The 26,816-nt window shown below is 56.3% G+C and overlaps 1 protein-coding gene across 7 annotated transcripts in view; it reads left to right on the forward strand.

Moving 5' to 3' along the window:
* The window catches only part of TTC7B (tetratricopeptide repeat domain 7B), a 241,144-nt gene extending 216,415 nt beyond the window's left edge, over nucleotides 1–24,729 (forward strand). For all 7 annotated transcript variants that reach the window (XM_082384497.1, XM_082384498.1, XM_082384500.1 and 4 more), the window contains one exon: nucleotides 23,756–24,729. In XM_082384497.1, the coding sequence (XP_082240623.1) occupies nucleotides 23,756–23,977 (222 nt within the window). In that variant the 3' untranslated portion in view covers nucleotides 23,978–24,729. The remainder of the gene's footprint in view (nucleotides 1–23,755) is intronic.
* The last annotated feature ends 2,087 nt before the right edge of the window (nucleotides 24,730–26,816 follow it).

The following is a 26,816-nucleotide window of genomic DNA, read 5'->3' on the forward strand; positions in this document are numbered from 1 at the left end:
TGGTGACCCCCTGGCGGTGTGATTTTGCAGGTTAAGTGAGTCACACAGGCTGCCTAGCGCTCCATAAGCACTAGCTATGAGCGTTACTACCAGTCTCCATAATTTAGGTCCCACCTGCCCGTGGTGGAAGCCTCTCTGCCTCGATTTGACAGGGAGTTCTTTTCTGAAGGAACTGACCATGGGTGTGGCTTTCCTCCTGAACCAAATGTCAGCAGTTGGAGGAGCTGAAATAAGAATATATCATGGCCCGTGCTTGGCCGAAAGCATGGTAGTACACTTTCCTTTTTAAGTATTACTTTCTGTTTCTGTTGAGCCTGTAGCCCTGGTTATCAAGGCTGAAAGGAGTCAGGGAACGGTGGAGGCCGCAGCTGGCCTGACTTGTTGTCAGGTAGAGGCGGAAAGCATCTCTTCTGACTGGGTTCAGGGGGAGGCCCAGCTGGGCCAGACCATGGCTGCTGTGGAAGATGGGTGCGCCCATGGCCAGGGTGGGGTGGGCCCTCGGCCTGTGGGCAAGAGGCGGTCAGGTACCAGGCATCAGCCTGGGCGGCAGGAAGGACAGAGCCTGTCGTGGAGCCCGGCTCAGGTGTCACTGCCTCTGAGAAGCGTTTCTTGGCCCCCTACCTACCCACCCTGACAGAGGGGCCCTCAGCCCCTTGACCTCCCTCCCCGGAAGCACCGGTTGAACCAACGCGGACTTGTTTGCTCATGGGTCTGTCTGCTCCTTGGGGGAAGGCGCCCTGCCTGAGGCAGCCCAGTGACCGCATAGACCAGGGGTGGCCGGCCGGCGTGGGGCGGGTGGGGTGGGGAGGAGGGAGGGGGGAGAACAACTACAGGCGACCGTGAACTTGACAGATGTCATTACTCCCCTCTTATGAGTGAAGCCCCCCCAGAGCCTGGGTGCTAATTCCCTTGAGTAGACCCTGAGCGGCTCTCGTGGGAACATGCTGGTTCCAGCCGGGCAGGTTAACTAGGTCTTTGTTGGCTCCGCCTCGGCACAAAGTCCCATCGCCCGCGAGGACAGGAAATGACATTGAGGTGGGACTGGAGACCGTGGAGGCCCGGACAGGGCTAAGTGACGCACCTCCCGGGGCAGCGGGAGCTCAGAGAGGACTTGCTGGGCTGCCAGGCAGGGATCCCGGCAGGTGTGTCAGCTTAGTGGTTACCTGTGGACCTGCTCCAGGGGCTGAACATGACAGAAGGCTGGAGGGGCAGCCCTCTGTTCGGGGGCCCTGGGAGGGGGAGAGCGACGGCCCCTCTCACGTTCAGACACTCTGTCCTGTTGTCCCCAAGCACATTCTTCTGGGTCAGACCCTGAACCCCATTTGGGGAGCGTGGTGGTCACCATCCTTAGACCACAGACGGCCGTGGGACGCTACTGGAGTCCACAGTGGCCCTCCGTCCTCACAGGCGGCATCGCAGCGAGAGAGGCCCGGGCCGAGGGCGGGCAGGCGCCCCCGTGCAGCTGTCTGCCGGAGCTGTGAGGCTCTCTCAGTGCAGTCGGGGCGGGTCACCTCTAAGAAACAGACTCACCTGACCACGCCCACGAGAGACCTAGTTCCAGACCAGAGATCAAAAGGGTAATGTAAAAAGAATCCACCATTCCTTGGTCGAAGCCCCTGTGCTCTGTTTCCCCGCTCCCCAGAGGAACTCACCTGCCAAGCTAGATGCCAGGCCCCAAGGCCTGACTCAGACTCAGGTGCCGGGGAGGCTGAAACGGCCACCCCAGGTGCCCGGGGGCACCAAGGCAGACGTGTTGACGTGGCAGCCGCCGAGGGGTTGGAGCTGCGTGGACCCAGGCAGCACCCGTCCTCCGCCACACAGAGCTTCTTCCTGGGCCAGAGCTCTCCCACCTGTTACCTCCCCTGTAGGCCAGAGCCTCCCTGCTTATGTCCTGTGGCTACAGATGAGCCAAGAAAGGGGTAGCCTCAGCCCTGTGTGCCATGCAGGTATCATTAAACATCATTTCCTGTCTGAAAACAACGGACCTCCAAACCCCACTCCCTCAGGCCAGGTGAATTCTCTTGTAGTGGACTTTCTGTTGGTCACCCCCAAGCCATCTCTCCCCAAGGACACTCTTTTGTCCCTTGGTGGTGACTCGGGACACATCCTCAGCCCTTCCTGCCGGTTCCCTCCGTAGATGGTGAGCCTGGTGTCCCGTTCAGGGCGAGACCACCTTCTCCTCTTGGTCCCAGACTGAGGGGGCCTCTTCTTTTGCCCCTGACCCCCACCCCAAACCCAGATGAAAGCAGCTTCCTTATTTCCACAGCACCAAGATATCGTCTCTGCTCTCACGTCTTGCTTGGGTTGGGGAGGGGAGTCTTCTGAGGAAGGGAGGGAGAGGCCACATTGCCCTAACCGGCTTTGCAGAGCACCTGCACCCGTCTTTGGGCGGGAGGTGACAGCAGTGGCAGAAACAGTCAAAGAGCGAGTCTGCCGAAGCGGGTCAGGGGAGCAAACCCAGCAGAGAGGACCTTTGTGTGGGGACGGGGGGCGGGTATTGGGAATGACTTGAGGGAAGAACCAGGTAATTGAAAGGTTTTACGACACAAGCTATGTCTTCACATCCTTTTGAAACTGTGTGCTTCTGGCTTGTTGGGAACGTGTGTCCTCGTTGGAGCAAAAGGAGTGTCGCCTGGGAATCCGGAACGTGTGCTGTACATCCCCATGATTCCTGTGTGACTTGGGGCCCTTGTTCCTGCCACCCCCCGCCCCCGCCAGAAACCCTCCCGCCCCAAACAGCATCAGTCGGTGCAGGGATGTTCTCTGCAGACATCTTCTGCTTGATGATTGGGTCCATCCTCCCACTGCAGCATCTTCTGGGTGCTGGCCCGGGAGCCGTGGCATCGGGCCACCCCTGCGTTCCCCGAGGACTGAAATCACAGACCCAGAAGCAACACAGACCCAGGGCAGGCTCTGAAATGCAAGCCATGTCACTAGGCTTTCCTTTGCTTCAGCTTAAGGAAAAAAATGAATTCTGTGTTTAATTCCTATTTTGTTTTGGAGTCTTAGATGACTAATTACAGGCAGCGTGGTTCAGTGTCTCATTAGTAATGATGATCTAAAATTATTTAAAATCTGACGTACTCTACCCAAAGCATTTCTTCTTAGAAATTCTGCCCCATTATTCCAGGACGATTTGATGTTTCGCTTCCACTGCTTTCCTGCCTTGCCACAGTTATTGCTCCCTAGCTTGGATCAGGAATTTGATCCAGATTTTTTCACTTAGCAGGGTCCTTCTGTGTTCTCAGATCCCGGTTCCTAATTCCCCCTCCTTATTTCAGGCCTCCCAGGATTTTGGCCCTGCTGCTTAGCTTGGATTCCTCAGCACCCTCCTCCCCCACGCAGCCTGCCTCTGAACTCAGCCAGAGGGCGTAGCTGCCACCATTTTCTCATGGTGGCATTTGGAGCCAACCCGGGCTGGCAGCCTCCGACCCGTCTCGTGCCTGAGTTGCTTCCCCATCATTTGGGGCTGGTCCCAGAGACGCCCCTGCTAGTGTTTCTGGGCTCTCTCTGGGCCATGTCTCTCTCATGTGTTGTCCGGACCTTCTGACAGTCTGAGCTTAAAACTCTTGAGCCCAAAGGTCTAGGGAGGACCTCCCGTGAGATGTCTCCCCCAGGTACTGCTTCTGGTTTTTCTTCACTGATATCAAGGATGAGGGCCTAGGGTACACAGGTGGCAGATGAAAGCCTTTGGACCTGATGCTCCCCAGGCAGTGGAAAGCAGTCCGGGATTTAGAACGCCAATGGAATTCCCTAGTCTAAGCATCCCCTTTTACAACTGGGGAAGCTGAGACAGACAGGGGAAGGGACTTGCCAAGGGCACAGCACTGAGTGGCAGACCCACCAGGAATCCTGATTCCATCACTTCTGAAGGTTTCACGCCCACTTTCCTTACCTGTAAAACGGGATAATAGCACTTGCCTTCTTGGGTTGGGGGTGGGGTGAAAGGGATCGGCTCTCTGAACCCTTCCAGGGTGACCCTGGCCCCAGAGAACTCTGCCCCTTGCTCTGGTGGGAGGAGTGGAATTTCTCACCATCTTCTGGGGATTAGAGGGCTCGACTCTGTGACTTGACAGTCAAGCAGCAACTGCTGAGCCTGTCTCCTTTCTCTTTTGCTCTCAACTGCAGTGACGTCTCCGTCTCTCCTCTTGCCTCTCACCTTGCCCAGAGGGGTCTCTTCCTGCTGTGTAGCTGTAACATGCTCACAGCTGCCTGGGCCCTGGATATGCCTGAATCGACAGCTTCAGCACTGGTTTAGGAGCCCGGGCACATGCAGAAAAGTTTCTGGGTTAGCCTTTGGTGTCCCTCCTGCTACCAAGGGGGTGGGGTGGTGGTGAAGGATTGCTTCAGGAGGAAGGAATGCCACATGCACCAATGACGAAATACCAAGAATCACCAGGTTTCAGGCTCTGGGAAGGTCGTGACTTGGATCCAGATGTGCAGAAGCCTCCTCTGGGGCCTGTCATCGCAGACCCCTTGCTCTTAGAAACCTGCTGACCAAGGCGGGGTACAGGTGTGCACGGGCTCCACGCTGGGGTATTTGGTGAGAAGGCTGCCCGGGGTCCGGAGGTGGCCTTGCCCCAAAGTGCCTCCAAGGCCTCAGCTGCCTCCTGGGGAGAGAAGAGAACTGCAGTCTGAGAGACCCCCCACTAGCTCTCAGATCTGGGCCTCAGTGTCCAGAAAGCCCAAGACTCCAAGAGTTTAGCAACGCCCTTAGCTCGACAGTTCCTCCACTAAGGTTCCTGGGACTCCGACCACTTCGCCCCATGGTTACTTTGCCCCTTCACTTCCCGCCAGGTCCACTGACTGTCCCGTGGTCCCTCTCTTTCCTGCTCCAGGCTGCGCCCTCCCTCCCCTTCCTCATCAGCTTGGTGTTTACATAACACCTGTCTCTTTTTTTTTTTTTAAACCTAATTTTTTTTTTAAATTAATTAATTTATTTATTTATTTTTGGCTGTGTTGGGTCTTCGTTTCTGTGCGAGGGCTTTCTCTAGTTGCAGCAAGCGGGGGCCACTCTTCATCGTGGTGCGTGAGCCTCTCACTATTGTCGCCTCTCTTGTTGCAGAGCACAGGCTCCAGACGCGCAGGCTCAGTAGTTGTGGCTCACGGGCCTAGTTGCTCCGCGGCATGTGGGATCTTCCCAGACCAGGGCTTGAACCCGTGTCCCCTGCACTGGCAGGCAGATTCTCAACCACTGCGCCACCACGGAAGCCCCAACACCTGTCTCTTAAAATACCTTTGCAGGTATTGTTCATTTTCAAGCCTCTCAGAACGTCAGCTAGTCACCCAGAAGGCTTGTAAAGCAAGAAAGGACTCAGGAGCCCCTGCTCTGTGTCAGGGGTTGTTCTAGCTTTACCTAGACTCCGATGGTGTCTGACAGTCAATGCGGCCTTGGTTCTCGAGAAAAATGTGAACTGTCCCCTCTTCATGTCTCCTGGAGACCTGATTCTCTTGCCAGCTGGCAGCCTCCCGGGTTGGGGGGGTTGGGAGGGGGATAACCCAAGCTGATAACAGCAGTGATTGTTTCTCTGAGGAATCTTGGACACACACACACTAAGCCTGGGATCTGGCCTTGCCAAGAGGTCAGTCTTGATTAGATCCGTAATTGAAATGCTGGCTGATATCCTTCCAAATGAAGCAGAAACTGCTGGCCCAGCCCCACAGGGGAAGCTGTGGGGTACGATGCTGTGTCTTTCTTCATAAACAAAGGCGTGAAGCAGGCCTGTTGTGGAAAACGGCCCCTCCCCTGTAGGGACCCGGGTCCCCGCAGGTTCTCTCTGATCCTCCACATCCGGGCAGCGGGCATCCGGACAGATGCAGGAGGCTAGAATCAAAGTGCCAGCAAGCGATCCCTGCGGGGATCTTGCAGAACAAACGAGAAGCAAAATCTGCTTCTTCCTAACGACAAACATGCATTTTTCCAGGCCTTTCAAAGCCGGGCAGGTCAATGGAGTTACACCTGGCTCTCTAATTAGAACTCCCACAAGCTGTTAGGTTCTGTACCTGCTGCCTGGTGTCTTACACAAAGGGGGCGAATCTGCTCCTGCCTCTGGAATGATTAAAGCTGCAATCCCATCCTCCTTGCTGCCAGCAGCCCCTCCAGTCACCCCCGACCACCATGCACCCACCCACGAGTATGACAGGACGCAGCCCGGTGTACAAGAAAGTTGGCTTTAGGGAAATCCAGGCTCAGAAGGCCACGTTGCCCAATGATCCTTTGGAGACTGAATGGGAGAAGACAAAGGCCAGGTGTCGGAGGTGTTATGAGGGCATTTCAATGATGCCTTAAGCTTCGCCGAGTCAAGTTGCTTGATGACAGAAGAAAATGGGCCTCTTTTCTCCCTTTCTGTCCTCAATCCTGAAGAAAATAGTATTTTTGTGCTGACCCCGCCCAGCCATCAAGATAACATGTGCTTTGGCTGACGGGTTGGACGCGTTTCAGGGCACCAGCATCGCCTGCCTTTCCTTGCCCCTCTCTCTCTGCTGTCGTTGGGGGCGAGGAGCTCAGGGCTTCTGCCAGTTAGAGGACAGAGACGGTGCCTGAGGGGCCAGTGGGCCGCTCTGCTCCCTGCTTCCCAGCTCCGCCTACAGTGACGTCCTGTGAACTCAGCCACGGAGGGAGTATTTATACCGCGGAAAGTGGCAAATGCTACGCATCAGGGGTTTTTTCTTTCGGAGAGCAAATTTACCAGCACACCGCTGGACTCAGATCCAGAAGGTTTAGTGGTGGGGAGGGAGGCAGAGGAGAAGGGGGAGCAGTGGACATCGGCAGAGAAGAGCACAGGTGTCCCTGAGTCAGGACTTCCGGGCGCAGGGTGCTTGGGGCACAGATGCAGGGGAGCTCACCTCACCACTCTCCACAGAGACAACAGCTGAGAGGAGGCAACAGGGAGAAAGACTGAGACTCAGAACTGCCCGGGCAGGTGGCAGGGAGGGAGAGGTGGTTGGGAGAGCTCACATTCTGGAGCCAAGAAGACCCACGTTTGTATTCTAGCTCTACCACCCATGGGCGATTCCTACGACCTTGGACAGTTTGGCCTCTGTCATGCAGAAATGAGAATTCCATCCTTTTTTTTTTTTTTAACATCTTTATTGGAGTATAATTGCTTTACAATGGTGCGTTAGTTTCTGCTGTGTAACAAAGTGAATCAGCCATACCTACACAAACATCCCCATATCCCCTCCCTCTTGCGTCTCCCTCCTACCCTCCCCATCCCACCCCTGCAGGTGGTCACAAAGCACTGAGCTGATCTCCCTGTGATCTGCGGCTGCTTCCCACTAGCTGTCTATCCTTATAGGTGTTGTGAGGGCACCTGCCCAGCACATAAGAGCTGCCTAGCAGGCGTTAGGTTTCTGCACCTTCCCTTTTCCCAAGGAAGCAAGGCTGTGAGAACCGAGGGTGAAGTGAAGAGGTCCCCAGGGCCCATGCATGCAAGGTGGACGTTAGGTCCTTTGGGAGAAGGCCAGGGCTCACTTCTCAGCAAAGCACCCCGGTCGGAGAGCAGGGAGTGCCCGAGTGGGTTACCGGGAAGCTGAGACCAGACCCGCTCAGCTCCTGGGGCAGCGGAGCCCGGGGCCGGTCCCCGCTGGCTGCGAGCGGCCACCTCTGTGGACCCAGTGAGTGTTACCTTCCCTAATCCACACACGTGAGAGTCGCAGGAGCTTAGCCACGGGAGCGATGTTTGCAGTGGCTGTAATTTCCTCCTCCGATTGCCTGTCTCCATCCAGGTGATTGGTCAACCCCTCAGGGATCCGCTGGGGAGCTCCCTGCACAGGCACGTGGCCTGGAGAAGCCTTCACGGCCCCGGGCACCGAGGCCCAGCACCGAGGGCCTCTGTTCAGGGGAGCCACCGCGTCGCTGCACCCTTCCCGTGGGGGCTGATGGGGGAGTTTTGAGGAAATGGCCCTAATCTTGATGCTGTTCACTCTGTGTTGAAGTGCTCAGTGGTAAGAGCTCGGCGCCGTGGGAACGGAGAGAGCGGGCCAGGTTGTTCCATTTCCCCGGCAGCCACACGGTTCCCGGTGGCAGCTGCTCCCCGCGTGTCCCAGGACGAGGCCGGAGGGCCCTGGGGAGAACGTTTATAACAAAAGCCCAGGCGTGGAAGTCCCCACGTCCGAGCAAACTGCCTGTCTTTCTTTTCCTCACTGCAGCGTAGCTTTCCCAGGCTCTGGCCTCCAGGCTGGCCCGGCCCGGCCCAGGGGTCCCAGAGCCCACACCTACCTTCCTGCCCGGACTCCGTGGGGTGAGTCCTCCTGTTATCTGTGGAAAACGTTTTTTCCAAGGTTTATCAATTCCTGTCCTCCCGTCATCAGAAACTGTCTTATCATTTCTGTTTGTTCCTGTGTAAAAATGGAAAAATTGTTCATGCCGAACCCTGGCAGGGATGGGGGAGGCACTCGCCGAAATGACCGCATCCTCCTCGGCGGAGAGTAAATCAGCGCGCTTGTGTCCCGGCGGAGCGGGTGGGGAGCACTGTCCCCCCCCCCCAGCGGGTGGGCCTCAGGTGGGCAGCGCCCAGCAGGACCCGCTGGAAGCCCGGTCGCGGGAGCACTTGGCCTTGAGGCGTCCTAGTGGCTGTCGTGTAGCTGGCGTTCTCCATCATATCCCCAAGGAGCCTGCAGGGCTGGGGCCTGGAAGCCCTCCCCTCCGCTCCCCTGCTCCACTGCGCCCAGAGGTGCCACGGAGGGTGCCAGCCCTTCTCAGGGTGGGCGCTGCCTAGACTGGAGTGGGTGACCAAGCAGGGAGATGACGCCCATACACAGCCATCTATCGAGTGCCTGTAGTGTACCGAGCGTGTGCCAGGGACCGGAACTGCCTTTCAGTCAAGCAGCGTTTACCGAGCGCCCACGGGGTTCCAGGGCACACAGGTCCCCAGAGTCCCCAGGGTCCCCCACAGAATCAGAGCAGAGCCTGCTCCCCTCTCTTCCGCCTGGCCTGCCGCGCCGCGGTAGGGAACGTGCCTCCGGGGCCGCTCTCCTGTTTGTGTCCAGTTTTGCTGCTGGAGGGCAGCCCTGCTCTGGGCCTCTCCTCCGCCGGGAAGCCCTCCCAGCCGCGCCGGCCGCTGTCCCTCGCCCCTTCCTTTCACGCTGTGGTCGGTTACCCTGCAGACAGCAGGAAAGAGGCTGCCCTGTAGTGTTTTCTGCTTGTTTCTCCAATTAAACTTTAAGCCCTGAAAAAATAGATAGGCACCAGGTGTGTAGTAGGTGCTCCAAAAATACTTGTTGGGTGGGAAATTCTACCAAACCGTAGTATTTTCATCTGGAGATCATCTACTCCACCCCTTCATTTTCTAGGTGGGGAAAGAGGCTAGAGAGGTTTTGCCTAAGTTGGACAGCTGACGGTGGACCACGGAGCTGGCCTGAGAGGGCGTGCCCTCCACCAGCGTGCCGTTTCCCGGCCCCAGCTGCCGGCCCAGGGAAGGCCAGGACTTCTTGCTGGAAATAACAGGACCGGCTTTTGCTTTCATTGTTTGGTGGTAAATGTTCAGACTCACGTACAGTGTGACACCCCAGTCAAAGGTGTGACCCTCCCCCACCCCATCCCCCCATCTGAGGACAGGTTGGGACGGAGGCCTGATGAGGGTGTGTTAGGGTCGTTGGGAAGGGATCTCAGCCTGGGACCTCAGGAGTGGGGCTGGAGTTTCTAGGACCCTCCCACCCTTGGCTTCTCCCAGGAAGCTCGTCAGCTCAGCAATGAGTTGGTGGCCTGTGAACTGTTTTTCTGACCGTGGAGAACCTCCACTCCCCACACCAGGGCTCTGGGGTCATGTCTCCCTCCCCATCCCCATCCCCATCCCCACCAGCTTCTGGAAGAGCCAGGTGACTGCCTGGGCTGCTGTTCTCACCTGTGGAAGCCCTGGGACCCCACGGGGAGGCTGGGCCCGAAGCAGGACCCGGTTTACTCTCTGGCTGGGCCGCACAGGCCTGGAGAGGAGCGCCATCTTCCCAGACACACCCGGAGTAGCAGCAGCCTCCCCTGAGGGTGGGAGGCTGGGCCTCGGCCTCCGGGGGGTGATTAGCACCAAACTTTCCACTGCGCGGGTAACTCAGACCGTGGGGAAATGCTGACTTCCAGACCACCCCTTGCTGTTGTTCCTGCCTGACTTGTTGCTGGGGAAGGTGGATATCCCCCCTTATTTATTATTTATAAATAAGTCAACCAGGGAGACGTTTAAATAAGTCAGCCAGGAGTCTCTTGCCCATCACCAATGGAAAAGTACGAGGACGGGGAACCGTGTTAGCACCCACAGAAAACACTGGCCGGGGCGTGGCAGGTCCCACAGCCCTGGGGCCAAGCTGTGGCTTTGTCTCTCCTCAGAGCTGGCAGCTAACACTCCGGTTCACGCTGAGACTCTGAGCTAATACTCAGTGGCAACAACAAAGCACAGGATTTAAATGGCAGATTGAGGGAGGCGAGGCTAGAGATTTATCTGGAATGTTACCAAGAACTGTCCCAGGCTTCAGAGTAAGGAAGATGCCCAGCATCTCCACATCTTTCTGGGGACACCAAGGCTCCCCCCTTCGCCCCTCGCCAGGGCCCCCGCCCAGCCTGAGGTGCAGAGGTAACCCCGAGATTCCTTCTCACGGGTGCCCCTTGACGCTGCGTGGGGCTGGCTTGATCTGACATTTCTTCAGTTAGGTCAGCGCGCCACGCAGAGCTTTGGAGATGCTTACGCTGGTGTTTCTGAGCGCGAGCGCGTTGAATTTATGAGTGCCTTGCCTCAGGCTGCGGCCGGTGTGGAGCTCACCTGCCCGGGCACCGGACTCCCCATCACCCTGCCGGCCTGGTCTCCGAGGGTCCTGCCTGCCGCAGTGTGGGACACCCAGGCCTCGGGACACAGATAAAAGTAATTCCACCCCCAGGGCTAGGGGTCGGGGCAGCACGTGGGGTAAGGAGAGGGAGCAGCTCCCAGCCTGCCTTGGCACTGGTTTTCAGGGAGGAAGGAAGCCGACGCCTCCTCAGTCCTTCCAGTGTTCAAGTCAGAGAGGTGCTCAGACATACTGATGTTGAGGTGACGTCATCCTTCTGTTACCGAGGTCAGCTCTCCCTTTTCTTTTCCTGACTAGCAAAATCACCACACCGTGAACTCTGAAGGGCAAGTGAAGGGCCTCTGAGTTCTAGACAGCCAGGTTGCAGTGGGGGCCAGGGGAGACTGCCGCGGGCACAGGACACCCCATCTCTAATTTGGAGTCTGAGCTCATCTTCCAGCAGAGGTTACAGGTGGGGGGTGGTTATAAGATTGGCACAGCCAGCGGGAGGGGTGCTGCTGGGGTTACGTCGCAGGGAAGGGAGCCGGCTGCCCCCGTCCCAGGCTGAACGGGCGTGCCGCGTGAGTAGCGTGCCGGGTAGGGTGGGCGCCCTTCACGTCACACAGATGCGGGCAACGCTGTCAGCCCCTCTCAGGCCAGGCGCTCTGGTGGTCACCTGGGCCTGGAGAGCCCATGGTCTGGAAGCCACCACGTGCAGGAAGGGCCTGCACTGCCCAGGCAGGCTGACAGAGCCGGGCGGGGATGTCACGTCCCCAGAACTTCTCCCCCACGGAGGATTGCTCCCTGGACAAACCAGCCACGAGCTGTGGGGTCAGAGCCAGTCAACCCAGAGAAGGCTCTTGGCATGCGTCTAAGCCCCCTATATGCCCGCTGCCCTCTCTAGAGATCCTGGTAACCTGATGTGGGGCAAAGAGCCCTGAGCTGGTCCTTGGGAAACCTGGGTTCTGGGACCCAACTCCCAGGGCCATTTCCTCATTTCTCTGTCACCTCTAAGGCCCCTCCCCGGTGTGGCTCCCCCAGATAGGAGCCTGCCTACCCCCCAGACCATCCAGGGAGAGCCATTGTCCTCCAGGAAGAACTAGACACGCAGGGCCAGGTACCAGTTTACAGGAAGCTTTTAGAGGTGGAGGCATCGAATCCGATTTGGGGTGACAGTGCCTCACCGCCGTGTGGCCATGCGTGGTCACCCCAACTGTGAGCTTCTCATTCGTTTTTTATAAAGCGGGGGAGCATCATGTTTTCTCTCCTGGAATGTTCCCCCTTATCCTCCTTCCAACAGCCTGGCTCTGTCCTCGATGTGTCCACACGTGAATGACAGCCCTGCCCTGCTCAGGGGGCTCTCGGCCTGGGGCAGGACCCCCAGCAAACCAACCCTTCCAGGCCAGAGAGAGCAGGGAACGTGGCCAGGGTGTCGGCCTGTGCCTCTGAGCGCCCCGCGCGCCGCACAGCTCCCAACACCGCGGTGCTCGATCATCCGCACATACTCAGAGGAAGTTTGCGGAAGGGAGAGAAGAGCTAAAAACAGCTTTGCTTGTAGCAAAGTGAGCGAGCCCCGTCCTGGGAACCCGGGAACTGGGATGCCGTTCCTCAGCTCACTCTGTGACCCTGGCAGCGTGCGCGCCCACCCATGGCCCCCTTTCCCGCCTTTGGGGGCGCTCACGTGCCCTTCTGCACACGCCTGAGCGCCCTCCCGACGCCTGCTGCAGACACGACAGGCTGTGGGTCTTCCGTGCTTGGAAGCTGCTGGCAGGCCAGCTGTGGTTCCTCCCTGAGGGACTGTTCCCTAGGAGCCACCACGATCTGTGGATATTTCAGCACTGACGCCGAACTACCCACTTTCAAAGAAATTAGGCCAGAGGAAATTTGGGGCCAAGGGCCCTGAGTCTGTGTGACATCCACTGGGGACTGGACGGGCCCTCTGGCTCAGGCCAGACTTGCCCCCTCCTCACCGCGGGTGTTTACTGCCTGACGGCCCGTTGCTCTGCTAATCGTAGAATGAGCTCCTTCAGAATATTCCACACCATCCTGGAAGAAAGCAGCTTTGAAAGATTCTGCCAGTCAGACACTTAAAAATAAAGGAAAAGCCACACTCGCGGTTTTCTGGGGCTTAACGGCTCCTTCTTCTGAGCCCACAGTGAGGTCTCCTTTGGGCGCTGCGCTCAGCACTAGAGTCCAGTGAGATGGGGGCAGGAGGGTGGGAAGTCTGAGCTTACCATTCCTCTAAAGCCCTGGAGTGGGTGTGTGGGTGTGGGTGTGTGTGTCTGAGAGACAGAGAATTCTGGAAGCTTTCTTCAGAGCCTGAAAGGCTATAGGGCAGAAAGGAAGGGGAGGGAACTTTTCTGCATGACTCCAGAGGACTCAGCAAACATCAAAGAGTAGGAATTAGATAAAAAGCCTGATTAGGGCTACACATTTTTAACCGACAGTTCAGACTGCCCACCAACGGTGTGGGCAGCCTGGATAAGTAGTGAGCTCCCCGTCACTGGAGGGTGCAAGCAAGAGTGGGAGGCTGCCTGTCGGGGACCGCAGCAGGGACTTCTGTGTCATAGAGCAGAGGCCCAAGCCCCCCCGCCAACCCCGAGGATTTCTGCTTCCGTAGCTGGTTGGCTGCTGGCTTCGAAAAACAAGAGGTTTTCGAAAAATTGAGTTTTGTTTCCTTCTGAGTTGAGTTCAATGCTAGAAAGGCCTGGTCCCCAGAAGGTACATTTCTTCAAATAAAACATTTGACCTGGAAAGGGGCCCCCACGAGAGCACAGCCTCCTGCAGCCGCCAGGCACGCTGGTGAACAAAGGTGTGGGCGGCCTCTCAGCCACGTCTGCTCATCCCCTGGGGGAGGGAGCGGAAGGGCTGGGGGTCGTTCCCTCCTCCCTCTGGAATACTCAGCACCATCTCACAGCACACACTGCTGAGGGAATGCCTCCCAGGGTGTCTGCTTGGTGCCCAGACCACTGGTTCCTCGGGCCGAGGCTCCCCTCTGGGTGCTGCACCCCCATGCCTGTCTGAGGACGTGGGGGCATTTGGCCTAGTTGACTGGAAGGGGGGTGGGGGAAGGAGCCACCTGGTGATTTGGTTCTGACACTGGAGCAGGGAGACTGGGGGGATGTGGAGGACGGAGGCCACAGGGGTGCAAGGAGATTTCCCTGTAATGTTCGTCTCCAGCCCCAGCATACGTGGACAAAGTCTGGCTCCCACTCTCCTCCCCCTGCCCCCAGCTCTTCTCAGTCCCACCAGCCCCGGTCAGGAGCCATCCTCAGGGTCAGTGTCCAGTACTGGCCCTTCCCCAGGAGCCACTCAGCCAGCACTGGCCCTCCTCTTCATGAGCCTCAGTCCAGGGCCCCAGAACGGGACGTCAGCGGCCCTTTGTTGCTCTGAAGGTCAGGTGGCCTCATGAACGCTCTGTCCGCACCTGAGGACCGGGGCAGCTAGGTGGGACTCTGAGACCCCCCAGGTGACGGTTGCAGCAGTCGTGCACATGGCCTGCTGTGTCCTGGCTCAGATGAGTACACGGTCCTCAGGAATGGCTAGCCTTGGCCTTTGGGGAAACTGGGTCAAATTGAGTAAAGTGGCAAAGAACCAGCCCCTCCCCAAAACTTGAGATCTGTTGATAGGAAAACTGAGTCACACCAACTCCCAGGGGTCCTTCTCCAGGGCATTCTCGACTCACTCTTGACGGCCTATGGAAGGCTCTGGAGCTCCAGCGGGCAAGGGGCTGTAGGAGGTAGGGTTGCAGACGCTCTCGGCATCAGCCAGGACCCCTAGGATGGGGCTCCTTGGGGACTCCTGGCCAGGTTAGGCGGGGCTTCCACAGCTGCCATAGTTGCCAGGATACACACACTCGGGCCCCTGGCAAGCCAGTGCGATTTCTAAGCTCTCAAAACAAACAGAAATGAAACACAAAACAGAGCCCAGTATAGACCCAGCCTCACCCAGAGCTGTTGGGATCCAGGTGGAGAAGCTGGAACCCCACCCCATCCGAGTATGAGTTCAGTTCCTTTTCAAGGCGTTGTCGGAAAGCAGGGCAGGGCTCAGGGCTGCACCCACAAAATGCTCGTGCTCTGAACCAACAGCGCCTTTGACGCTTGCAGAGAAGAGCGGGCCTCCCTAGGCTTGGCGTTCAGAGCTGCTCCGAGGAAAGCCTTTCCAAGTCGGTCGTCTCCTTGTGGTCTTCTGAGAGTGGCACTGACTTCTGATTTAAAAGAAAAATATTTTTGAGAACACCATCGCTACCACCCTGCTTCTCTCTGATGGGTTGCATCTTCAGGAAGGAGAATGCAAATACCTGAAGAGAAGTGGTGACGGCAGCGTGCTGGTTTTTCTCACCCAATGCTGATGTTTCAGCTGGTGCCGACTCCCAGACCAGCCGACCTATGGCCTCTGGGAAAGGGTGGGAGCTCATGTGGGGTCCCTGTTCCCTCTTGGGGGCCTGATAGGCTTCCAGAAAGCCCTGACTCTGCCGTGCATATACAGCTGTGTTGAGGGCAGTGTTAAAGCACTGGGCTCCGAAACGAAAGCTCGGGGTACTTGCCACCAGGCCTCTTCTCCTGGCACCTTCAGGGGTCAAGCCCCGCTCTGCATCCAGGGGTCGTGGCCTTGAGCATGGCTCTTTTCCTCTCTGGCCCTCTGTTCCCTCATCTGTAAGAGTGTAGGACCAGAAAGTCTGTAGGTGGGTTCTGGGGTTTTCTTGGGGGGCAGTGTCAGATCTGTGGCGAGTGAGCAAACAGCCTGAGGGGAGGCCATGGCAGCCCCTGGGCTCCAGTGGGAACCGGGCACCTTCTCCCACGGGGCTGCTCCCCTCCCTCACTCAGCCACCATGCTGATGTCCCTGGAAGGCGGAGAAGGCTCTGAGTGAGCGGGGTCTGACTTGGGAGTGTGGACAAGGGTGACCTGAGGCCAGAACTTTGAGGGGCTCATTAGTCAGAAGCACCGGCAGAGGCCATGCCCACTTCTCCCCTCCCCACCATCACACAGCATCCACACCGTCCCCTTTTCCATCCTTCCGTCCATTCAACAAACATTCACCTAGAACCTCAGATGTGCCAGGCCCGCCCGAGGTGCTGCAAAAGCAAAGGCAAATCAGATGGTCCCTGCTCTTACAGAGTGCCAGCCAAGAGGGCATCAGGGATGGCAGTGACGTATCATCTAACCGTGGGCATCCTGGAGGCCCTCCCTGCCCCGCGATCGTTAGGAGGAATGATAATGCTCATAATCATAATATTGATGATGGGGACCATTCACCAAAGTTTTATTATACTGAATACTTTACAAACTCTGTCTCATTTAGGCCTCGCTGCTCTCCTGTATTTTAGTATTTGTCCCCATTATACAGACAGAACACCTGAGACCCAGAGGAAGTTGTCCAAGTCAGTGGTGGAGCTAGGATTCAAACCAGTTCGGGGGAACCTAGAGCCCGTGCTCCTGACCTACCCTCTGCCGTCTCTGAGCGATCCACACCTTTCCCCGGCTGCTGGTGGGTCCCTCTAACTCCGGAGCCACCAGCAGTGACCAGGGCCTGCAGAACCTGTGTCTTGACCCCCTGACACACCTCCCCCAGCCAGCACAGCCACAGCTCAGACTGCAGCCAGCTCAGCAGCTCTGTCATTGTCCCCGAGAGTAACAAGCTGGGGAGACAGGCTTTCCTTTAGCTGCCATCACAATCCCGGGGTCCTGACAACAGGAATTCCACCAGGAGGAGGCTTAACTATCCTTGTCCAAAGCTCGGAGGTGCTGGCTTGCCTTGAATGGTCCCAGCAGCTCAGGTGCAGGTCAGGCCCTGGGAAAGGCTGCAGATCTGGTCATTAGCCCCCATCCAGGATGGGGCCCCTGGCTCACGGGTGCCAGGGAAATCCTTCCCCCTCTCCAAGGCATGCTGTGGTGGGGATCTTGCCGCGATGTTATCTCCCTGTACCTGTACGCCTAGGGGGACAAGCAGGGGTCTGAGACACGCCCTTGAACCCAGCGAAGGGCTGACTTGGCACTTGGGCAGAGCACCACAGGGATGTCTAAAATCTCCAAGGAGCTTTTGTCCTGCAGCCCGGCTATTGGTCTCCTGGGAACGTGGACAGAGGTGCTCCGCAGGGCCAGGGCTGCAGCAGTGGGGTTTGCACAGGCCTCCTGCACGGGTGCCCTCAGCATGGGGCAAGGTGTTTAGCCCTTGGGCAGCAATTTTCACACACACACGAAAGACATGAATGAGGAAGATGCTAATTGTCCTCAAACTAGCCAAGGCCATTTTGTCTCATTTGAAATAACAAGTTTAATTTAATCCCTTCTTTGCAACTTGGTTGCATCACCAAGATCTTATTTGTACAAAACACCTGATTATAATAATTACAAGCTTGGGAAGCTGTCTCCATTTGTGTCTGAAGAAAGGGACTAATGAGCTACCTCCTCAGCGGTTCCCGTCTTCTCAGAAGGCCAGCCCCAGCCGGCTGCTCACCTCCAGAGTCTCCAGAAACAGCAGGGCTGGCAAAGGTGGAGGCCTTTTTTTTTGCACATCCTCTCCAAGAGGAAGGGAGAGGGCCCAGTGTTAGGAGCACGGACTGCAGCGTTCACGTCTCAGCTCTGCCACTTTCTCCCTGTCTTAGGCAGGAGCCAACACTCCCTGCTGAGGCCCCGAGGTGTAGACGTGAGGGAGGGTCTTGGCGCGCCGGCCGAGGCACATAGCTCGGTCATGTCAGGATTGTCACCAGGCCCCAGCTTTGAAAGCAGGCCTGCTTCTTGCCCACATCTGTGTCCCCAGCACATGGCTGGGGTCTGGGTGATCACTCAGTGAGTTTTTGTGACTTTGATATGGGGGGTACTTACTAAGGTGATGAAATATGTCAGTCATCGAAATCTCTGTCTCCTGCCAGCCTGAGGGCTGGAGCTGGGAGCCGTGTGCCTCTGGGTAGCCCTGCCTAAGGTAGGCAGTGTGGCCTGGGCTTTGGGGGGAGTGGGGGTCGTCAGCACTTCGAGCAGATAGACTAGAGCTCCAGGAGCAAGGGCCAGGCCGGGACTGACTGAGGTTGGAGAGGTGGAAGGGGGCTGGGGGCTGTGTCCTGCAGAAATACCTGGGCTGACAAATCAGCCTGGATGAACCAAGAGGTCTGCACCGGGAGAAAGTTGGACCCAGCTGGTGATGAGAACATTTTGGCCTTTGATCTTTGCAGAAGAGAGGAGGCAGGGCCTGAAGAATGAAAAAGACAGCAGGGTCCTAATGCATAAGAGCACATCAAAGCCAGGGGAGGCTTCTCACGACGTAGAGGGGCTTGGGAGGTGTGTCAGTCCCGACAGCCAGGCACGTCCAGGTCCCATCCCACCTCTGGCCAACCTGCCAGCAACGCTGGCCCAGTACAGTGACTCACACCCCAGCTGGAGCTTGTTCTGGTTGCTCTCATTGTGTGACTGATTTCTGAGCTGCTCTTGGCTCACTGGGGCACTGGGGAGAGGCCGATTTTTCATTCCCTGGCCAAGCCTGAGCTGGCAGCCCCTAGCAAGTCTGATGTCTCCCCGAGCTGCTCCAGCTTTAGGAATTAGTTCCACTAGACAGATTGCTCAGGAAGCTTCAAGGTCATCTGGAAATGGTAGCCTGTTTGTACATTTGGAATATAAGTCCAGGAATGGGCTGGAAATTTCCAAGCCCACAAGAACACTAGAGAATCACAAAGGCCCTTAGCTGCCCAGCACTGAGGGCGACGGGTCAGATTAGCTCAGTGGCTGGTTCCTGCAGGCATTTTTGGGGGTGCACTTGCCGCTGCCACGTACCCTAGAGCCCCCAAGATAGGGTAGATTCAGCAGCCTGCCACTTTCTAAACAAAATTCCCAGCAAAAGGACTGGGGTTCTTGTCCCCACTCCAGCAGAGTAGGGGCAGGTCATTGCTGCTGAGAGCAGTGACCCCCGGGACTTGCTGGACCAAGGCCCTGGTCCTCCTGGGTCTCCACATCTCATTGGTCTGCTTTCCGGCTAACGGGACCCCCAGTCCTTTGGCGGCTGCAGCCACCCCAAGCCTCAAGATCACAGCTGGCCTGTGGGCCACCAAAGGGAGGCAAGGAGCCTTCCAGTCCTTGAGTGAATATACAGGATGCTCGCAAACAGCAGAAAAACAGGAGAAAAGCTGTGCCCTGGAGAGGAGCCACCTCCCCATCGTAACCGTGGGAAGGAGCGGCAGAGCCAGCCATCAGTGGTCAGAGAAAGTGGAAGGGAGAGACAGCATGGCAGGTGCACGTTTACTGTTGCTCAGATGTAACTGGGTTAGTGCCTGAGGGGCACCGAGCTTGTCTCTTAAAGCGACAGAGGCAGCAGCGAGCGGATGAGAAGCCGAGGTGGGGAGATCGTGGCCTTGGCCTCAGGCAGACCTGGGCTGGCCTGCAAGCTCCATACTCCTGTGCCCTGTGACCTTGGGCCAGACACTTGGCCTTTCTGAACCTGTCTCCTTATATCTAAAGTGGAGGAAATAGGAGATGAGCCAAAGCCAAGTTCAAGTGTCTAGCATAGTGCCCGACGGGGAGAAAAAACTCTTGGTACAGAAAGGAAACAGCACGAGGTTGCTTCTACTGCAGCAGAGCCAGTGGGACCTAAGTTATATTCTCCACCTGCACCAATTAACCAAGCATGCCTCTTTCTGGCTTACCAGGTGGCTTGTCCCCATCACCATTTGCCAAACACGCAATCTGTGCCTCCCTGACTGGTAGAGCCGCTCAGAAAAGGTGTGTGTTCAATAATTTGATGCATTGAGAAAGTCTTGCCTTGAAGGAACACAACAGGCCTCCTTCTGTAACCTTTAAATCCCGATGTTTGCTGCCACTACCCAGACCCTCCTCCCTACTCTCATTTCTCTGTTGGCTAAATCAGAATGTTCTAGCGTGAGCTGGGGCTGATAACCTCCCCTGGAAGAAAGGAGGCATAGCCCTCACGTCCTGGGAAAGTGGCCTCCCGTTCTTTCCACCTGACCTTCGAGGTTGGGAAGTGCAGGTGTCAAGCTGTCAGGTTTTCTCTAACGGAGGGCGGAGGGCCGGAGTAGGGGGGGCGCCGGCCGGAGTAGGGGGGGGCGCCACCCGGGAGATGGATGTGGTTACTCCCCACCCCACCGTGCACTCCACACCCAAATGGCCTTCAGGGAGGCCCGAAGAGTTGGGAGACGCAGGTTCTGGCCCGGCTCTGCAGTAGGCAGCTTATGCCAGAGCAAGAGACCCGGAGCCTCTAGGCACCCCGGCATACTCACCTGCAACATGGGGGTAGGAGGACCCAGTGCGTGAGCATATTTTCCACCGCATAGTAGATGCTTCTCAACTGTGGGCTCTTTCTCCGCAGCAATAAAAGCAGGCCTTGCACGCAGGTGCTTCTGTGTCCTGGCCACGCCTGTGTGAAATTGCTCTGGGGTCCCCGGGTGAACTAAGCACTTGGAGCAGGGCCTGGTGTGCCATAAACACTGTTAGCACTCGCTGCCGTTCTTATTATTAATATTCATCCTGCCAGGAAGCCCAGGTCCACACCGAACGTCTGCCCTTGTTCCCTTATCCCCTCCTGGGTGGGTAGGGAGTGGGTGCTCTGGGGAGGGAGCCGTGAGGAGAAAACCCTGTGGACGCGGGAAGTGCTTCCCTGCGGTGGCCTCATGTGCAAACAGGGGGCTTTCACGGTAGTCCCAGCGAACCTGACCCTGACCAGCCTAGGAAGGCAGCCGAAACCCAGCAGCGCTCACTGCAGAACGGGAAGGCCTTGCAGTCTGAGGACAGCAAATTCCAGAAGCCCAGTAAAATCCTAATTGCGAGCACTGGCTTCTGCCACCTCTTTTGTTCCGAAGCTTGGAAGACCCTCCTGCCTGGCCCTGGCCACCCCCACGGAGCCCCCAGCTCTCGCAGATCCAGTCCAGGACCTACTCGTACCCAGGGACTCCAGGGTGGACATTGTTACAGCGTATCTAGATGTTAATAAGAAAGGTCCCTGGTGGCGCAGTGGTTAAGAGTCTGCCTGCCAATGCAGGGGACACGGGTTCGAGCCCTGGTCTGGGAGGATCCCACATGCCGCGAAGCGACCAAGCCCGTGAACCACAACTACTGAGCCTGCGCGTCTGGAGCCTGTGCTCCGCAACGGGAGAGGCCACAACGGTGAGAGGCCCGCGCACCGCGATGAAGAGTGGCCCCCGCTCGCTGCAACTGGAGAAAGCCCTCGCACAGAAACGAAGACCCAACACAGCCAAAAATAAATATAAATAAATAAATAAATTTAAAAAAAAGAAAGAAAAGAAAGGACATGCATGCAGTTTACCTCTTAGAGAGGCTGGACCTGACCTTGAAGTCTGCAGCCTCTGTTGGCCTGAGGCCTCCTCTCCCTCCTCACTCAGGGAGCCTCCCCGAGCTGCCTCCCCTCCCAGAGCTGAGGCGTCACACTCTGCGCTGGGGCCGTGGGTCTCCCAGGCCCCTCTGACCGCAAGCTCCTCCGGGGTTGGCCTCACGGCTCCCGTGCCAGCTGCTCATAGGTGCAGGTGACTCTGGGAAGTCAGACTGCTTCTGTGGCTCTCAGACACCACCCCCAGGGCCACACGCCCGGGGCAAGGTCAGCCGGACAGCCCTCGGGGCCTGGACACCGCCTGTTGAGGGCGCCTCCTACCCCCTCTCAGAGCTCATCTTGGAGGCCAGAGCCCTTTGGAGGGGGCCCACCTGGCCCAGGCTGCATGTTACGCCCCTGCACTCTGCCTGGTTCTGCCCCTTGCCCGCTGGTGAAGTACAGCCTGGAGGAAACCAGGGAGGGCTCACCCCTGCCACACGTGAGCCACAGAAAGAAAGTACAGGGCTGAGATTTGAAGGACCAGTGATTCAGGCCACATTCTTGGCTAGGAAGACAAAACACTGTAAGGGTGTTAGGCTTCTCCACGCTCTTAGAGCTTTCATGCAAGTACATTTCAACTCCCAGAGGGAAACTGCAAAGTGATTTTTTAAATTCATCTGGACTAGTACAGGGCAAGATTGTCAATAAATACACTGAAAGCGAAGAGCGATGAGGAAAGGCTCTAATCCCACCTGTTCAATCCTAACGTGGAATAAGGAAATCCAAACAGCACGGTGCTTATGCGAAAGGAAGGTGGTGTAGCTCATCGGAAAATTTAAGAAGCACTCCCCCCCCATCTCTTGCAAAACTTCACTGTGTGACAAAGGCAGTGTCTCACAGGAATGAGGGAGGGGGGGAGTAGCTAGTGTCCAGCTACGTAGAGGAGACCCACGGAGGTTTCCTATCTGCCGGGGAAGGTGGACAGCTACGGGGAGAAGTCAGATCCCAACACATGGAATCCAAGGCATGTCAGTTCTTTGAAAGGATAACTGTCTAAGCTCTGAAGTGACAATCAATCAATCCATCAATAACCAAAGATCAACAAATTCAACTTAAAAAACTAAAAACTTCTGTTCACAGAAGGAAAAAAACCCTCAAAAGTCAAAAACAGACTTTAGACAATTACGGTAACAGATGCATGTCTTCTAATGGGCATGGGAAATATTGAATATATAACCTCAATTGTTATAAAAGAAATGCAGGTTTTGACAAGGAGGGGACCATCTGCACTTACAAAATTAGTAAAAATAAAGAGTAATGATAGCGGGGGTGGGGCAGGGGACAGACCACTGCAACTCTGTAGATGGCTAAAAACGTGATGCCGCCCTTTGGGGATATCATTTGCAAAATATTTGGAGAACCCTGAAGAGTCTTATCCTCTGACCCAGTAACGCCACTTTGGGGAAATTTGTCCTAAAGGAAGGCTCTCCAAATGGTTGTCAGCTGGTTCCACTGAGCCTGTCCAGGGCCTCTGAGGAGCCCACTGGGGACTCTGGGCCCCTCCCCCCTTGTCCTACCCCCAGCAGTTCCTTTTTGTCTGTTTATACCCATAATGTGTGAGCGTGAGCAGTAAGATTCCATTTAGCCAAAGATTTCCGGGGCTATAAAAAAAGCTTTGAGGGGCTTCCCTGGTGGCGCAGCGGTTGAGAATCTGCCTGCCAGTGCAGGGAACACGGGTTCGAGCCCTGGTCTGGGAAGATCCCACATGCCGCAGAGCAGCTGGGCCCGTGAGCCACAACTACTGAGCCTGCGCGTCTGGAGCCTGTGCTCCGCAACAAGAGAGGCCGCGATAGCGAGAGGCCCGCCCACCGCGATGAAGAGTGGCCCCCGCTCGCCGCAACTAGAGAAAGCCCTCGCAGAGAAACGAAGACCCAACACAGCCAAAAATAAATTAATTAATTAATTAAAAAAAAAAAAGATAGAGCGTATCACTTCTAAAAAAAAAAAGCTTTGAAATCCATTCGTCTAAAAGAGCACAGAGGGCTGTCTGCAAAGACGTTCATTGGGTACAGCCTAAATGTCTCCCCCGTGAGGGAGACGTTGAGTAAATGAGAGTGTATCTGCTGGATGAAAGAGTACAAACACATCAGTTGTGGAGATGCACAACTTGGAAACAGGGTTATGATAAAGTATTTGGGGACCAACACATACGCCCTGATTAAAACTAAAATGACAGCTGTGCGGGGGCCGAGCCTGGAGTGCAAAGGGGACAGTGAGATCGGGGGCGTGGTTAGGGTAGGGGACCCTAGGGGAGGGTAGGGGAGCAACTAGAAATCTCTGTTCTAATTGTTGTGGTAGTAAGGCCACAGATGACATTTCTTGAGGTTAAAAAAAATAAAAGCTGGCAGACACCCTTCTGTGCAGGCAAGTGTCAGCCGTTACACGCAGGACGCCCCTGAGTCAGTACAGACCATGGCTGATCCAAACGGTTCGCTCCTGGTGAACCCTTTGAAATCGCCATTTTTATGGTTCGAAAATGGCTGAACATTGGTAACTTCATACAGTTCATGGTTCGAGCGATTCTTTTGACTCTTAGCCCCGAGTGCAGGAAGAATTTGAACTTACGTCATGCCCAGCCCAATGGAGATGCATGCCTCCCTCCAAGGAACGTGCCGAAACTCAAGGACAGATAAGAGTGCAGAGTGGTAGTCTCTCTGATTGTCTGTCTGTCTGTCTCTGCAGGCCCTGATCCTGCATCAGCTGGGCCGCTACAGTCTGGCCGAGAAGATCCTCCGGGACGCGGTGCAGGTGAACTCCACGGCCCACGAGGTCTGGAACGGACTGGGCGAGGTCCTGCAAGCTCAGGGCAACGACGCGGCGGCCACTGAGTGCTTCCTGACGGCCTTGGAGCTGGAGGCCAGCAGCCCCGCGGTGCCCTTCACCATCATCCCCCGCGTGCTCTGAGCAGCGCCCCAGCCTCACTGCCGCCCAGGCCAAGGGGGCCCCGCCTGGGCGCTGAGGGTCGAGTGTGCGCACAAAAGCCCTGGATGAATGTGCGATTGACCACAGTGGACTAACCAAACCAACCCCCGATCATCGCTCTCCACGTGCATTTCTGTTGTCGTTTTCGCCAGCCCAATGATAGTTTCTGAATCTACTGACATTGTTCAAAATGGATCATGTGCCATATTTTGTTAGCTGACATCTTGAGTTTTAAGTAAAATGATCATGGAATTAATCTGCAAATGTAGAAGAATATATTCAAAGTTAAAATTCAGTGGCAGAACAGATTATTTTTATCAGAGCTATAAAGAAAACTGTTCTCTCCCCACCATCACCACTCCTGCCCTACCCTTGGCCCAGAAACCAAATGTGAATTTTCTGTTTTCCGCCTCAGTACTCGTCCAAGCCAGGACACCAGCCGACAATTTCTTGGTTTTGTTGTCAGTAATTGTACCATGTGATAAATTACTGCCCTCACTTAGAACAAAGCCTGAGTCCAAGAATATTTATATTTTACCAATATATGCCTGTTACAAGAGAAGGAAATATGAGTTATTTAAGTTTAACTTTTTTATGTGAATTCAGAGTTTATTTATCGATGGAAATATGTACAAAGAAGCTTCAAATGGAATATTTACCGACATTCCTTATACATGACAGACACTTGGCTAAATGGAAAGATGAAGTTAATAATAAAATGATTTTTAAATGGACCCATGGCTTGTGTTGTTCGTGAAAGCCCACAGACCCGAGAGAGGTTCAGTTCCTGGGGTGGGGAGCTTTCGGCGCCTGGGGGCCGCCCTGGACAGGTCAGCCCTTGGAACTAGGAGGTCCAGCCCTGATTTTAGTGTGGGAATTCACCTTTCCCAGCTCTCCTCATGTTGCCTGGGATTGGAGCATGTGACTGAGGCCTGGCCAATCAACATCTAGCATTCACTTCTATGGAGGATCGGGAATGAGCATGTGACCTGAAATTGTCCAGTGAGAGTGGGAGCTGCAAGGAAAGACTCTCACTCTCCTGAGGGACTTAAACCTGAGAGGTGAGGCTGGAACTGCAGTAGCCGCCCTGCCACCATGAGGAGAGGGCATATAGAGGTTTGGGGGCCAGATGTGAAGTCAGAGACTCAACCCAACAGAGTGAATAGTAAAGATCAAGAACCAGAGAGAACTTGAGCAGGACTCTCTAATCCCCCAGAGCTGCTTGGCTGAGCAGCTGTGGGGTGACCCCACCCTGCCAGGACCCAGGGAAGTGTGGAGAGCCTGAGCTCTGATCTTAGGCACGCTAAGTCTCAATCCCCCTCCCCCTAAGCTAGGCACAACCTCCCTTTCTCACTAGGCAGGCAGGTGAGGGGGCAGCTGATGTCTGGAGAGAGACTGAAGGCAAGAGCTCACTGTAGGCAGAGCAGGTAAGTATCCCAACTTTAGCCCTGGCCTTGCCAGGTAGCACCTCGAGCTGTGGGTGGTCATAAGTCATGGAATTTGCAACGTGAGACACTGGCAGGAAAGGACAGGTGCTCATAGGGGCAGCAGCTAGCCCTGGCTGGAGGGTCAGGGCCAGCCTGCCGTCCTGCACAGCACTGTGGGAAGAGTCCCTCCCAGGTCAGGACTGGGAAGGCAGGAGGCCAGGGCCACCCAAGGATAATGGTCTAGGTATCATACCAGCCACTCTCTCCCAGACTGGCTGTGTGCCAGGACCTTGCCTTGGAAAGTCCTGCACACATCAGCCTGCGCAGGGGCACTGGTGTTGGCTGCTGTCTGCCTGCCCACCATCTGTGCCCTCCATAGTGTCCCATCTCCCTTGGGAGAACCCAGTCTCCACCCGTATGGCTCAAGGATGAACACATGGGCCCAGCCTTTTCGTCCAGAACTCTACAGCCCCCAAGTTTAGTGACTGGTTCAGGTTTAGACATGTGGCCCAAACGTGGCCAATGGGAGGCCCCTCTAGGACTTGTGTTATGGAAATATTAGAAAAAATCTCCTTCTATTGGGTTTGACATCCTGATAGGATACCAGCCTGGGGATGCGGGTGGCCATTTGGCACCAGGTGGGATGGCCTGCCTGAGAATGATGCCAACTCAGGAAAAGAGAGTGAGGAGGTAGAGAGACTGGGTCCCAGGGTCATGGCTGGAACACTAAAGCTCCAACTCCCCCCAAGTTGGAGGGGAATGGGAGGGCAGGTGGGCCAGGGAGGGGAGGACGAAGAAGTGAGGGGAGAGGGGATGCCCTTCTTTAAAGGGAGCCAGCCCTCCTCCCCACCACCAGCAGCGGGGAAGGGTCTTGGGGACAGGGCCAGGTTGGGGCCTGGGGCAGGTCCCAGGCTCACTCTCAGGACCAGGGAGGGCTGTGAGCTCAGGATCTCCCCAGGTGGGAACCAAGGCCTCCTTCCCCTGGCCCCCTTACCTGTTCATGACCCAAGAGAGGGCCTGTGCATGTCCATGTCTGTGACCACGTGGAACAGCCCCCAGAGTCCTCCGGATGGTCACTCAGAGCTCCTCTGTGGTCACACGATCATCCTTGGATGCCCCATCCCATCTGCCCCCCGGAAGCCCTGCCCTTAGCCAGGCACCCTCCCCACATACTCTGGAGATCTTCGCCCTCCACCCTGTCTGCTCTGGGCACGTTGGGCAGCCTCTCACTCCCACCTCAGCCGTGGCCCCAGCCCAGCGGCCCCTCCCCAGCTCCCCCCGCATCGCCGGCGCGGGGTAAGATGGCAGCCTGGCTCGGCTGAAGGCTTGGGGGCAGCAGAAGGGGGGTTTGAGGCGGGACCAGCCACTCCATGCCCTGCCGTCTCCCTCTTCCA

The sequence above is a fragment of the Balaenoptera borealis genome (assembly GCF_965194805.1).
Source record: "Balaenoptera borealis genome assembly, chromosome: 3".
Taxonomy (NCBI): domain Eukaryota; kingdom Metazoa; phylum Chordata; class Mammalia; order Artiodactyla; family Balaenopteridae; genus Balaenoptera; species Balaenoptera borealis.